The sequence below is a fragment of the Paralichthys olivaceus genome, chromosome 4 (genome assembly GCF_024713975.1).
Source record: "Paralichthys olivaceus isolate ysfri-2021 chromosome 4, ASM2471397v2, whole genome shotgun sequence".
NCBI classification, from domain to species: Eukaryota; Metazoa; Chordata; class Actinopteri; order Pleuronectiformes; family Paralichthyidae; genus Paralichthys; species Paralichthys olivaceus.
This window is the reverse complement of record NC_091096.1, coordinates 25869173-25881291: the sequence shown is the minus strand read 5'-3', so window position 1 is coordinate 25881291 and position 12119 is coordinate 25869173. Positions and strand designations below refer to the sequence as shown.

The 12119-nt window shown below is 42.7% G+C and overlaps 1 protein-coding gene across 1 annotated transcript; it reads right to left on the bottom strand.

Annotated features, from left to right (window-relative positions):
• Nucleotides 1–5471: 5471 nt before the first annotated feature.
• ccn1l2 (cellular communication network factor 1, like 2) lies at nt 5472–12119 on the bottom strand. The gene is made up of 5 exons (XM_020102394.2): nt 9816–12119; nt 9486–9702; nt 8588–8920; nt 6774–6976; nt 5472–6555 (listed from the first exon to the last, which is right to left on the bottom strand). Exons 1-5 carry the CDS (start codon nt 9882–9884, stop codon nt 6253–6255), a joined length of 1125 nt encoding a protein of 374 aa, XP_019957953.2. The 5' UTR covers nt 9885–12119; the 3' UTR covers nt 5472–6252.

Here is a 12119-nt window from a genome sequence, read left to right as displayed (position 1 = left end):
AAGGTTTCACCACTAACATTTGCAGTTTAATATGTGTACGTTTTTTAACACTTTCAATGGCAAGTGTGTAGAAATCAACGCTATGAAAACAGTGCTGTCTATTGGTTGCTTAAGGCAAATTCATTCCCTTTTACTATTGTTCAGTGTCCCCACAGGTTTGACCCAGTGACACTGGCAATATGTTATTTTTGTTACTACCACTAGGAGTCTTCAAAGTCTATGCATTTCAAATCTTGCACATAGAGTCTTTAATCTGAGTGCATAGTAGATTAAATACAAGTTATTTTAAAAAGTTGTGACAACCATGTGGTGGTCAGATAAGTAGAAGCGGTTTATGTTCACATGAAACGTTGGAATGATGAAAACATGTGATGCTGGTTGGAGTGTTTCTGAAACTGTTGATCTCCTGAGATTATACCACACAACAGTCTCAACAGTTTATACTCAGAAAACAGACAAAAGTGCTCATATGTTCATGGTTGTGTTGGAATTAAAATGAAATGTGGCGAGGTGCTTTTTAACAAACTGTTATAGTGAAGAAGGGTGTGTCAGACTAAAAGCTTAGTTTTATTTATAGTGGATTTAAAAAGATCAGCAGAACTCATGATGAATGCACCTATACCTGAACTTGCAATCCTCACAACAGAGAGTGAGCTGCTCGCTTAATGTGACTTGCAACGCTTAAAGTTTATTTTTCAAAACGTTTTAACAAAGAAGAAAATATCAGAGGACTTCAATATCAGGAGTTCTCGCTGATTCTGTCTGGCGCCCCTTGGGCGAGAGCTTGTGCGGTGCGTGCACTCAAACGTAAACGCTAAGAGGGCTAGAAGGATAACAGCGGACATTTAGGCTAGTAAATGGTTGTAAATTACGCTGTTTCGAGTTGAATTTCAATGCCGGGGCTTACGGACACTTGGATGAATTCGCAGGAGCAGTATTAGAAGTTTGAAGAAGTGGTCGCCTTTTACCTCAATTGAAATGGATTTGGCTGCAACGCTGTTTACCCCTGAGACTCCAAAAGTTTTCTGTTTTCTCAAACTCTTGACGCACTGTCCATCTGCATAGTGGTGTGTGGTTAAAGAATTTCCATTTTTCGGTGAACTATCCCTTTAACACAGACAATTAAGACAGTGGACATTATAACCATTAACATGAGATGCATACAATATATATTTTGTGCAGCATGGGAGCAGTAGAAACAGCAGCACAAGTGGTAGACACGTTGTGAGTAGTTTTTTTAGGTGGCTCTTTGAATCAGTGTTGACGTCACACTGTTTGCTCGACACTGAACTCTCAGTCCAAACAGGATCCTTTGTTGATATGCTGAAAAGATGTTCCATGAAAGCAGTGGCACTTTTAAAGGAGGGTGAGTCATGCTCCACACATTCATTTTCAGCACAACAAGCCAATAACAAGTCATACAGAGACGTGTTATTGTCCCACATTGTGCTGAAGAGGAACCTCTTAGATACATCCTTTTTCAGAGTGCTTGGAAGGTTTGAGGTGGAGTTTCCTATGCTGTGGTCAGTGTGGGAGCCCGAGACCAACTTTCACATCTCTGTGAGCAGCCCGTTGATTTCGGACATATTTCCTGTTCCTCTCTCAAGCCTGTGCTGAAAGCCACAGCTTTCTGTGAAGCCGGACAACACCTGTAACTTCCAGTCTGGATTCTTGGCCAATACAAACTGCCGTGGAGAATCACAGCAACACAAGCTGCCAAGACAATCACGTTTTGGAAGCTCCCTCTCTGTGATGGAGAGAGATCCTTCCATCTAAGGCTCTATTTTTTTCTCTTGTGCGGGCAAGCACCTCAGTGTTAACTGACTAATGTATTAAATGAGTCATTCTAAATGCTTGAGGTCTCCTGAGTCCACAGGTATTGGATTGTCATGGAATCGTGAAGTGGTGTGTTGCAGAAATAGAAAGTCAGAAGTTTGATGATCTCCGTGGAAATCCGTGCATTTCATTTCTTATAGTAGTAGTACAAGAACCAACCATTACTTGTTTTTCTCCTTGACTGCAGTCCATAGTATCATCAGTATTATCAACCAATCACATTTTATTCGTGTACCCCATATTCATAAATCGCAATTTGTGTATAGGGTTTATAACAAGGTGCGACATCTTCTGCCCTAAACCCTCAACAAGAGTCAGGGAAAACTACCAAAACAAAACTTTTTTAAAAGGGGAAAAAACCTAGAAACCTCCATGTGTCATGTGTCCCCCGAGATTCTAGGCCTATAGCAGCATAACTTAGAACAGGTCCAAGACAAGCCTGGACCCAATCTTAATTGGCCAGAGCAGATTTGGGGGATCTGGTGAGAAAATGTAAAGAGTGAGTCTGCAGACAAAGCAGGTTGGAGTTGATAAATGAGGAGACTCTGAATTTTCACCCATGAAAACTAGGGTACATATTAGATTTTTCATTTTCATTCTTTGAATTAGTCAAGTTATTATTTTCATTTATTACTTTTAATAATTCACTTATTACATTGGATGAAAAACTGACCCATTATACCCTAGATATTTTCCCCACGCGTCATTTTCTGTTAATGCTATGAATTTTACTGAAATGCCCAAATGTTAAATGAGCAATCAGATGTTGTCATGGGACACCAGCTTTCATGTACAACAATTCTGGTGGAAGGATCATTTCCCTGAATAGACACCAACCAAACAGCCTGAGCAGACAAACGTCGTCATCACATGTATGGTCTGGGTCAAATGAGAACCAGTGGCGCCATCAGTGACGACAGCAGATGGCGAGGAAGTCTCCATGGTGAGATGGTATGCCATGTGTGCTTTTCGCTTCCTGCCTGTCGGTGGGACAGTAAAAGAATTTAACCTTGTGTGAAGAAAGATGCAGAGACGAATACAGTTGAAGTCAGTTGAATTTACAATAGATACAGTTCCAGTGATAAAAGATTTTCTCCAGCCCAGGTTATACATGCATCATATAAATTATTCTAATTCGTCACACTACACATACTCAATTGATCCATTCTTGATATGAAAATATCGATTAGTTCAATGCTAACTTTGAAACAATATAGAAACCTTTTTATATGACTACTGCAGTGTTTTCATTTTGAACCAATTGCTGAAGAGGGAGTGATTCTATTAATATTGTTGTTATGATGGAGATCAGCACCTGTGACTGTCGTAAATTTCTCTGCTAGTCTGATAAGGTGAAATAAAACAAAAGAAATAATCAATCTGATTAAACCTTTTTTCAATTTTTATTGATATTGAACAAATCACACCAAACTCAGCACTGCACTTTCTTGGGGCAATTTCCAATAAACAAGTGTGAAGCCAATAAGTTGAACAGTTCATGGGATATGTGTTCCACATACAGACAGACAGTCATTGCTCTGTCCTATGCTCTGTGCCTCTGTCCATATCATTACCAGATTACCATGCTATAAACTACAGTGATGTGGTGCTCTGACCACATGACCAAGAATTCTAACACCATCAAATCCAACACCGCCAAAAGGTCAAAACATACATGTCTACTTGCAGTGACATCATTCAATGGGTACAGGGACTCGAATTGACTGAACACACAAGAGTTCACCATCTCACCCTGTTGTCAGTATAAGGGAGCTTTTCTCCAGCACCACCCTCAGGTGAAAATAATTCATTACAAATGTATATTTCAATCTGTATAAGCTTTATATATGCTCTGCATGACATAATGATTGACTTCTTTTTGATTTTTTTATGATGTCACATTGACAATACCTCTGTGATCAATGTAGGGTTTCGATTATTATTTTACGGACCATATTTTTGATGACCTTTACATTTGATTGATCAAAATAATACTGAAAATCTCTTCATGTGTTGTTGGGTTATTTTGGGCTCTCTCACACACACACACACACACACACACACACACACACACACAGGAGCAAAACCCTGTTTAAACGGCTACACCAGGGTGCAGGGAAAAAAACCTCTGGCCCAGTGGTATGTAAAGACTAGAGAGTTTGCTGAGATGGAGCACACACCACTGACTGGTGTCGGAATGGGACAGTCAGGGGCTAGGTGAGTTCTCCCTCCTCTCAGAAGGATTCACAGGCCAGGGTGAGGAATTTAGTAGCCCACTGTAATATTTGTGCTAAAGAGGCAGCCGCAGCATTGTGTAAGGCCACGATACAACATGAACACAAGAGTTCTGGCTGGAGTTTTGTACTAAGAAGCTCCGTGGTCCAAGGTTAGGGGTCCTATTATTACAGCAAAGATCTGAAAAAGATGTGAGGTGTACTTTGACTTTTTGGTTTGGTCCATGAACTGTCCACTAACATGAAGGAGGTGGGATTTATGACCTATACTGCAGCCAGCCAGCAAATAGGGATCGGGACTCTGGATTCAAGATTTCATTCAATATACTAATTCATTTTTCATTCCACATGTTTCAACATTAAACGCAAATATTCAGATTTCATTCTATTCATGCAAACTCTCATTCCATATATTTAAACATTCATTCCATAAATTCTAATATCTATTCTATACATTTAAATATTCATTTGTTATATAGATTCAAGTATATTCTGTGACCTTCACTCCATAAATTCCAATATTCCAACTTCATATTAGCATTCCATCCATCCATCCATCATGTATACTGTTTATCCTTTGAGGGTTATGGGTGAAGCTGGAGCCAATCCCAGTATACAAAGACAAACAACCATTCACACTCCAAGACAATTTAGATTCTACATTTCGAAAACCCTCTCAGACACATTGAGCAAATGCAACATGCACACAGCAAATCCCTGGCAAGCTACCATTTGAACCTGGAACCTTCCTGCTGTATGGCAACAGTGCTAACCCTCGCACAACTGTGCTGCTCCCACCTAAAATCTTATGTAAACATTTATATAAATTTAATTTCCTTAACGGCATGTAAATGTTGTAGATTCCAGGAACAACGGCGAGATCTCGTTTTTGAACTGTGTTATTGAACACAGATATCCTGCTGTTACTTTGGATGTTCGTGCTGTCCTCACATGTCAGGATACTTGAGTTAGCATTCAGCTGAGAACACAAAGTGCAGTTTCACACGAGACATGATGGTTGTGAATTCTTTCCCTCCTGACCCCAGCAGCTTTAGCAGGAAAATGAATAATAAAATCCACACAATAGCAGAAACACAGCAGGGATGGAAAATCAAAAATCTGATTCAAAAAGATGAATCATCATGCAATGGTTCCTCCTCTGGGTCCATGCTGGCTTTTGCATCATGAAATTATTCATACCAGGTCAGAGGAGTTTCTGATGAAAGCTCATACTTTGGAGTAGAAGGTTTTTTCGGTAACCTCAATTTGGACAATTCAGCGAGTAACTTGCAACAGAAAAAATTACCTCTTACACTTTTTTCATATATAGATTGTGTATATTTATGCTTTTCACCCAGGTGTGTGTATCAGATGACATTTAAGCCAAAAAATAACACATAACAGGTTGATATGTTTTTATTATATGTATTTACAGGAGTTTATAGACGAAAACGTATACTGCATCCTAAATATATATAGCATCATTTCCTCTTGTCAAATAAAGCATTGTATATACAATCTGAAGGACACACACACACACACACACACACACGCAAACACACACACACACGCAAACAAACACAGACACACACACACACACACTCAGCACAATCACACCCCGAAAAATGAGGTGATCAAAGAATTTACCACTCCACAAGTAAGAGTGAAGTCTATATACCACAAATGTCTTAATCTATATACTGTGTGTAGCATAATGAGCAATGTAAACCCACCCCCCCACACACACAGCACGTGTAGAAAACACTGTTCAACAAATGAACCTTATAGTCACTAATGAATACGTCTTAGGTCATCTACTTCTTCTCATCAGAAAAAAACATCGGTCTCTAAACCACATTCTTTCTCTATGACAGACGGTCACGTTGTTGTCTGTGGAGATTACAAAAGTTACAAATAAATAAAAATAAAAGCTCTCTGTCAGCAGTCTAACACGGCAGCATACTGTGTGTTTTCCTCAGTGCTGCCCCGGTATCAGAGCTAACACAACTCTTGCGTGGGCAAACTCTCATCGTGGCAGGAAGCTTAAAGTGCAAGCAAGTGTGTCACCTGGCTGAAGGCAGCACACTTAAAACCCTCTGTGTAAATGGGAGACAGTGGGTGAAGGTAGGTGCAGAGTGTTCACCCAGCTTGCCAGGTCAGAGCCGGGCATGATGAGTCAGCCTCAGTGTCTGAAGGTGTGGATGTCATTGTGGAGGCTGACTGAAGGGCTAGAGGGCCTGCTGTGTGAATGGCAGCTTGTACTGCAACTGCAGCGCTGTATCCACATGACGTTCCTGTAGAAACCCTCTCCGTCGGGGCAGTGGAAATGGAGGCTCACGGTCCGGGAGTGGGAAGGCGTGCAGCAGCGGCCGTCTGTGCAAGTGCCACAGGTGCGAGGGCGGTACTGCTGTGCTGTTGAGCATCCAGCAAAGGTGATCCTGATTGGTTCCTGGGGGCGTACAGTTCGCTGACACTTCTTCCCCTTCTGGATGACAGAAACAATTTTCATCGATTCAGTGTCAATCTTTAGTCATTTATGTTTTACAATCACTCTAATAGACAGATACAATCATCTGAGTAGCATTTTTTTCTTTTTAAAGAAATAGAGATGAAATTATAACGTAATGGGCCTTAAATCAATTTATGCTTAGTATGTATCTCAAATATTTTTTGATTTCCTGCTGGGGATGTATCTATGCATACCTTGTTAGCAACAGGAGGCTGCAGCTCACATAGTTGGACCTGGCATAGTCTGGTTTCTCTGACCAGCCGACAGTCTGGGTTGTCATTGGTCACACGGCTAGAAACGCCCATCCCACATGTGGTGGAACACTCAGTCCATGCAGTGGTTTGTGGGAAACAGGTGGATTTGATCAATACCTCAGACATGGGGAAAGACACCATCTCTGAGATAGAGACAAAGAAAGATAAACTGTTACAATCACACAATGAATAAAAACATTCAGGCAAATATGATGTTTGTTTTTTTAAGTGATCCATCAATCCTTGAGCTTTGATTACATTTTGCTTTTGTGATGCTATTTGTCCCTCAGATGTAGAAGAACCAGAAAACAGATTAAGGTGAATCAGTTGTGGGTTTTCCCACACTTGGGTGATAAGCATCATATCTCAACAACCAGGAAACGATTTCCATAGGATGGATATATTTTAATGCCGGATCACAGAATCTGATATGAAATTTGCTTTAATATGTACTGAGCATACTCATGCCCCTCTGAGGTTGAGCCGTTTCAATTTCATTCAAGGAGAGCTGAATTGAGGGCAACTGCACGTTAGTGGTAACACCTCTCATCCTGGAGGATTCTCACAGTTTCTGAGGCCCTGCTGTGTTTTAGAAATGGTTTTATGTCTCACCACAATGCTGTCACAAATGTCTGAATTGTGGGACCTTATATATACACAGGCGTGTCCTTCACTATGTCCGAGCATCCTAATTAGTCACATGTGGACTCCAGTCAAGTTCAGACACACCTCAAGGAAGATTAAAGCAAAGAGGATTCACCTGACCACACTCTTTTCACCACAGCAAACAGTTTTTATTTCAGTTTTTGACTTTTAGTAAATTTGCAACATTTCTACAAACAGGTTTTCAGTCTGTTATTATTAGTGCAGTGCCATTTTGGAATGGACTGTTTGCTTGGCCTGTGGTGATGCCGGTTGCAGCTTTTTATCTGAAACTGTAAAAGTAATTGAACCACAGCAAATAAAGACCAGCTTTTGAAATCAGTCCTTGGAAGCCTGAAGCCACCGCTTCTGCACAAAGAGCTGTTCAACTGTTTATTCAAAGTTCAGTGAACCTCGACTCAATTTGCAGAACCCCGATGTGGAGAATCAGTTGTAGTTGCCGTTGCCGTGAACCACCAGGGTTAATAAGTCAGAGCTGCTGTTACACAGCACTGGTGGCCTGTTTACTCAGTTTATCACTTGTCCAAATCCAACCAAATTCGACACTGCACTTCCTTGGGTCCTAAATAATAATAATAATAATAGTTTGGGTTTGTGTAGCGCCTTTCAACGTACCCAAGGTGCTTTACAGAGAGAAAACACAAAAATACAAGAAACAAACACAAGATAATAATACTGATGATTGGCTGAATACTGATGATTGGCCCAGGCTAGAGTCCATAAGCTGTGGTGAACCCATCCCAGTGTGAAGTCGGTAAGACAAATGGTTCTCGAGATATGCGAGCCAGAATCAGATAGAATGACAGATGAATGGATTACTGAGTCTAATCGAAAAATTAAATGTGCAACACTATAAGTTGTGCAAACAGCTGTATAACTTTTGGATTACAAAAAGTAAAAACTACTGAAATACAAGATGAATTCTGAAGATGCTTCATTTGGACAATTGCATCATTTTTTGGAAATATTGTATTCAGTGACTTTGATGCTGACTTTGGCCCATCTCCTCTACATCAACATGAGAAACAGACCACATTAAGTGTTAGTGGGACATCAGGAAATGCACGGTTGGGTTACACTGTGATGCTTACCTCTGAATGTGGTCCCTCTGGTCTGCAGCAAGGCACTGATGTGGTTGGGGAGGTGCTGGTTGTCTCGTCGGGAGGTGTGCGTCGACTCGTCTGGCTCCTCACTGATGTGGTTGTCGTCGTCACACACCCATTCCTCGCAGCACCGGCCCTCGAGCCTGATCAGCCGGGGCCTTGGGCAGCGCCAGGTGGGTAGAGGCACTTGTTGAGGACAGAGGGGCATGCAGCCCACCACCCCATCCATACAGGTGCACTGGTGCTGACAGTTGGGCTGGAAGTCCTCGCCATGCTGGTACACCCGCCCGCTGAACTCGCAGGGCAAACCCTGGGCCTCAGCTGTCAACGTGCACGCAAAAACAGGAAACAGAGCTGAGGAGACCTTTTAACTCCTCAGGAAGGACACTGTGGAACACCTGCATTTGCACACCGACACAACTAATATGTCTCAAAATACAGGATCAGACTGTAGGGAAAGAAGTATGTTCAAATTGGTATGCCACATATTTTCATTTTGCAATTCTATATCCTGTTATTACACTTCACAGTTCCACTTATTAGACCTCCCCTGCCCACATGGCTAAGACTCCAGTTTCATCCTTCACAAAGTTCCGGCTGAGCTGAGTGCTCCTTTAATAAAAATTTAAATTTTTGTTTCCTTGTGATTTATTCATACAAGCAAACATTGTTGTTCGTACTTAGAAGAAATGAACCATTTGGCTTCTGTGCTTTGAGTTGTTAAACCAAGAAGTGATTTTTTTCTTGACCTTCAGATTTTTTTGTACTTGACAGATATTTTTTTTATGACTCATTGTTGTTATTTAAACCCAATGAACTACTTAAATTAGTTATGTTTCATTAAGTGTAGAAGTGTGCTTCTGCTCAGCCTGGTTGTCACCCTCACCTCGACACAGTCCTCTCTTTGGGTCTCCTCCAGCCCCAAGATGGCAGCGTAGCCCCTTGATGTGATCGCAGGGTTCGGTGGCGTTGCAGTCCTCATTGAACTGCCGAGCACAAACCTTACAGCAGCCGCAGTGGTCTGTCACCCAGCTGATGCCCAGCGGGCAGAGCGGAGGTGAGGAGGCACAGGAGCATTCAGCCGGACACTCACTCTCTGCAGACTGGGTTGGGGTCAGAGGTCAGATCAGGATGAAATGACTAAACCATATTAAACAAACAAAAACAGGCACTGAGAAGCTTTAAAAGCAGGTGACCACAGTTCACAGCGACTCACCGTTACTGCAGCACTGCTGAGCACAAACAGGGTGGAAATGATCTGTTGCACAATAGCAGGGAGAAGCATCCTGATAACATCAGACAAACAAAAAGAGAAAAACAAAATCTTCAGGAGGAATAGAGAAGTGTAGAAGTAAGGAGCAGTTCTGATCGACTGCCCAGTGTCCGGAGGAAAGAAGTCTTGTTCCTCAGCTCCAGGATGAGAAAGTATCCACAGTCCAGATTCTGTACACTGAGAGCTACACCAGTGTGCTCTTGTTTGGTCATCTGCAGTATTTTGATGTCAGCACAGCTCAGCTCTGCTTCACAGAGAGGTCTCCCTGTGCGGGGCCTGTACTTATAGACACACGAGCCTCCCTCCGCCCCTTCTGTGATATCACTGACTCTCCTCTCCAGATGACTGGTGAGTCTCCAGAGGGAGGAGGTGGCAGGTATGCTGGTGTCAAACGCTGACACACAAACACTGACAAATCCCTGTTATTGCGGACACGTGACTTCAAGGAGAAATGTCATGGTGTCAAAATATATGCAGGAGTAATATAGACAGGCTCATCCAGGGAACCAAACCAAAAGAAGTGACTCAAATAAACTCAAACATACGCGGGGATATTACATATGGTCGGATCATAAAGTGTATGACAAGAAAAAAGAAAGCAATGGTAGGTCAGGTGTAATGGAAAACCTGAGCAGGGAATCCCACTCCATATTGGCTGAGTTTTTAACAGGGGAAGTGGTGATGTGGAGAAAATCCCTGTGAACAACTCTTCCACCAGCGAGGGCCAAGCAGCTGGCTCTGTCCTGCACGGCAGTGTTCTGCGGGCCGCTGTGCTCAGGACATCCTGTGTTCCCTCCATCACTTTCCTAATGGGCTGCATTCCAGGAAATACAGACCTATCTTCAGGTTCCCATGATTGGTAGGAAAAACTCTGCATTCCCACATCATCCCAGGGGCACGTAAAAAAGTGTTTTGTTGGAGAGCAGGAAAGTCCTCACATTAAGTGTTGGCTCGCACTGTTATGAAACATGGGAAATGTACTTTGTCGCATGTGATAGGGCTGCTGAAGGTCTCCCCTCTGTATCTGGAAAAACATAGTCTGCACACGTTCTGCTGATCATGAAACCACTGATAATGTAAAAAAAACTGAATATTCATTTACAACTGAACTATAATATATATATCTTGCACATGTATGCCAAAGTAAGACCTAAGAATCTTGTCTATCAGTCTGAGAGTCCTTTAGGTGCTTTCGTGTGTCTTCCATTGAGGACCTACTCTGCCATAAGCAGAGCCAGTGTTTTTTTCTGTACCTACTCAGATACTTGAATAACTCTTCAATTCATTTACTTTCAACCATCAACCATGAAAGCACATTAACCTTGAGGCCTAATGAATGTGTTGAAACCCTTTTCATTCATTTTCCTCTCTGTCTTTCTTGCTGGATTGCCACATGTCTCTGCACTTCACCGCCACCGATTGTTGATCAGTGGATTGACCTGTATGGTCTGTATGTGTCCATACCAAGAAAAGGGAGACAAACCTTTAAAGACATTGCTCCGTAGCACTACTAGTGGTCAGAACGTCCATGGTGACCTCAGTCCCCCACAGCCCACCCTGAAAACTTGAATTTGTTGCTTGAACTCAGACAGGTGAAAGTTGCTGCCACCACACACAGCTCTCTTGCTGAGAGGCAGTGCTGTTTGCTGCAGACTGAAGCGGCGATGAGCAGAGAGAGGACAACATCAAACTGCACACAGTGCACAGACTTACGCAAGCAGCCACCCAGACACCCGGCCGTCGGCACAGTGAAACCACTGGGAAGCTGGGGTGGAGGGGGAGAGGGGGTGGTCACTGGGGTGAGATGAGGCATGAGGGGAGATGGGGTGAGAGCACCTTGTCGGGCAGCAGTGGGGAAGAGGGCAAGAGTCTGGATTCTTAGCATTCCTGGCCCACAAAGGCAGGATGTGTGTACTGGCCATGCTGCGTCACTGATGGAGGAGTGGGGTTTTAGTGGAGGGGGTGGGGGGCTGCCAGTTTATGCAGCCTCCTGTCTGGCCATGCTCCAACCATTGTTTGTCAGCCTGGCAAACATTTCCAAAAACATGGAGGTCATGAGTCGTCGGTGATTCATCACACTGATAATTTTTGACACCAACCATCAGTATGATGAGTCCTTCCTTTTAAGTGTTTACTAAAAGTGTTTTTTCTTAAAAAGCTAAAAACCTAACCTGTCCCCTGCAAATCCATAGAAGCTCGTATCATGGCACCAGAGACGTTTCCCTTTCACTGTCATGCGGCGTCAAA

Excerpts from the sequence above, each read along its gene's own strand:
- ccn1l2 (XM_020102394.2), bottom strand. The coding sequence starts at position 9,884 with ATGCTTCTCCCTGCTATTGTGCAACAGATCATTTCCACCCTGTTTGTG. Across the intron at positions 8,921-9,485 it reads AAAGAGAGGACTGTGTCGAG|CTGAGGCCCAGGGTTTGCCC; the intron begins GTGAGGGTGACA and ends GCACGTTGACAG. Across the intron at positions 6,556-6,773 it reads AGCCTCCTGTTGCTAACAAG|AAGGGGAAGAAGTGTCAGCG; the intron begins GTATGCATAGAT and ends TCTGTCATCCAG.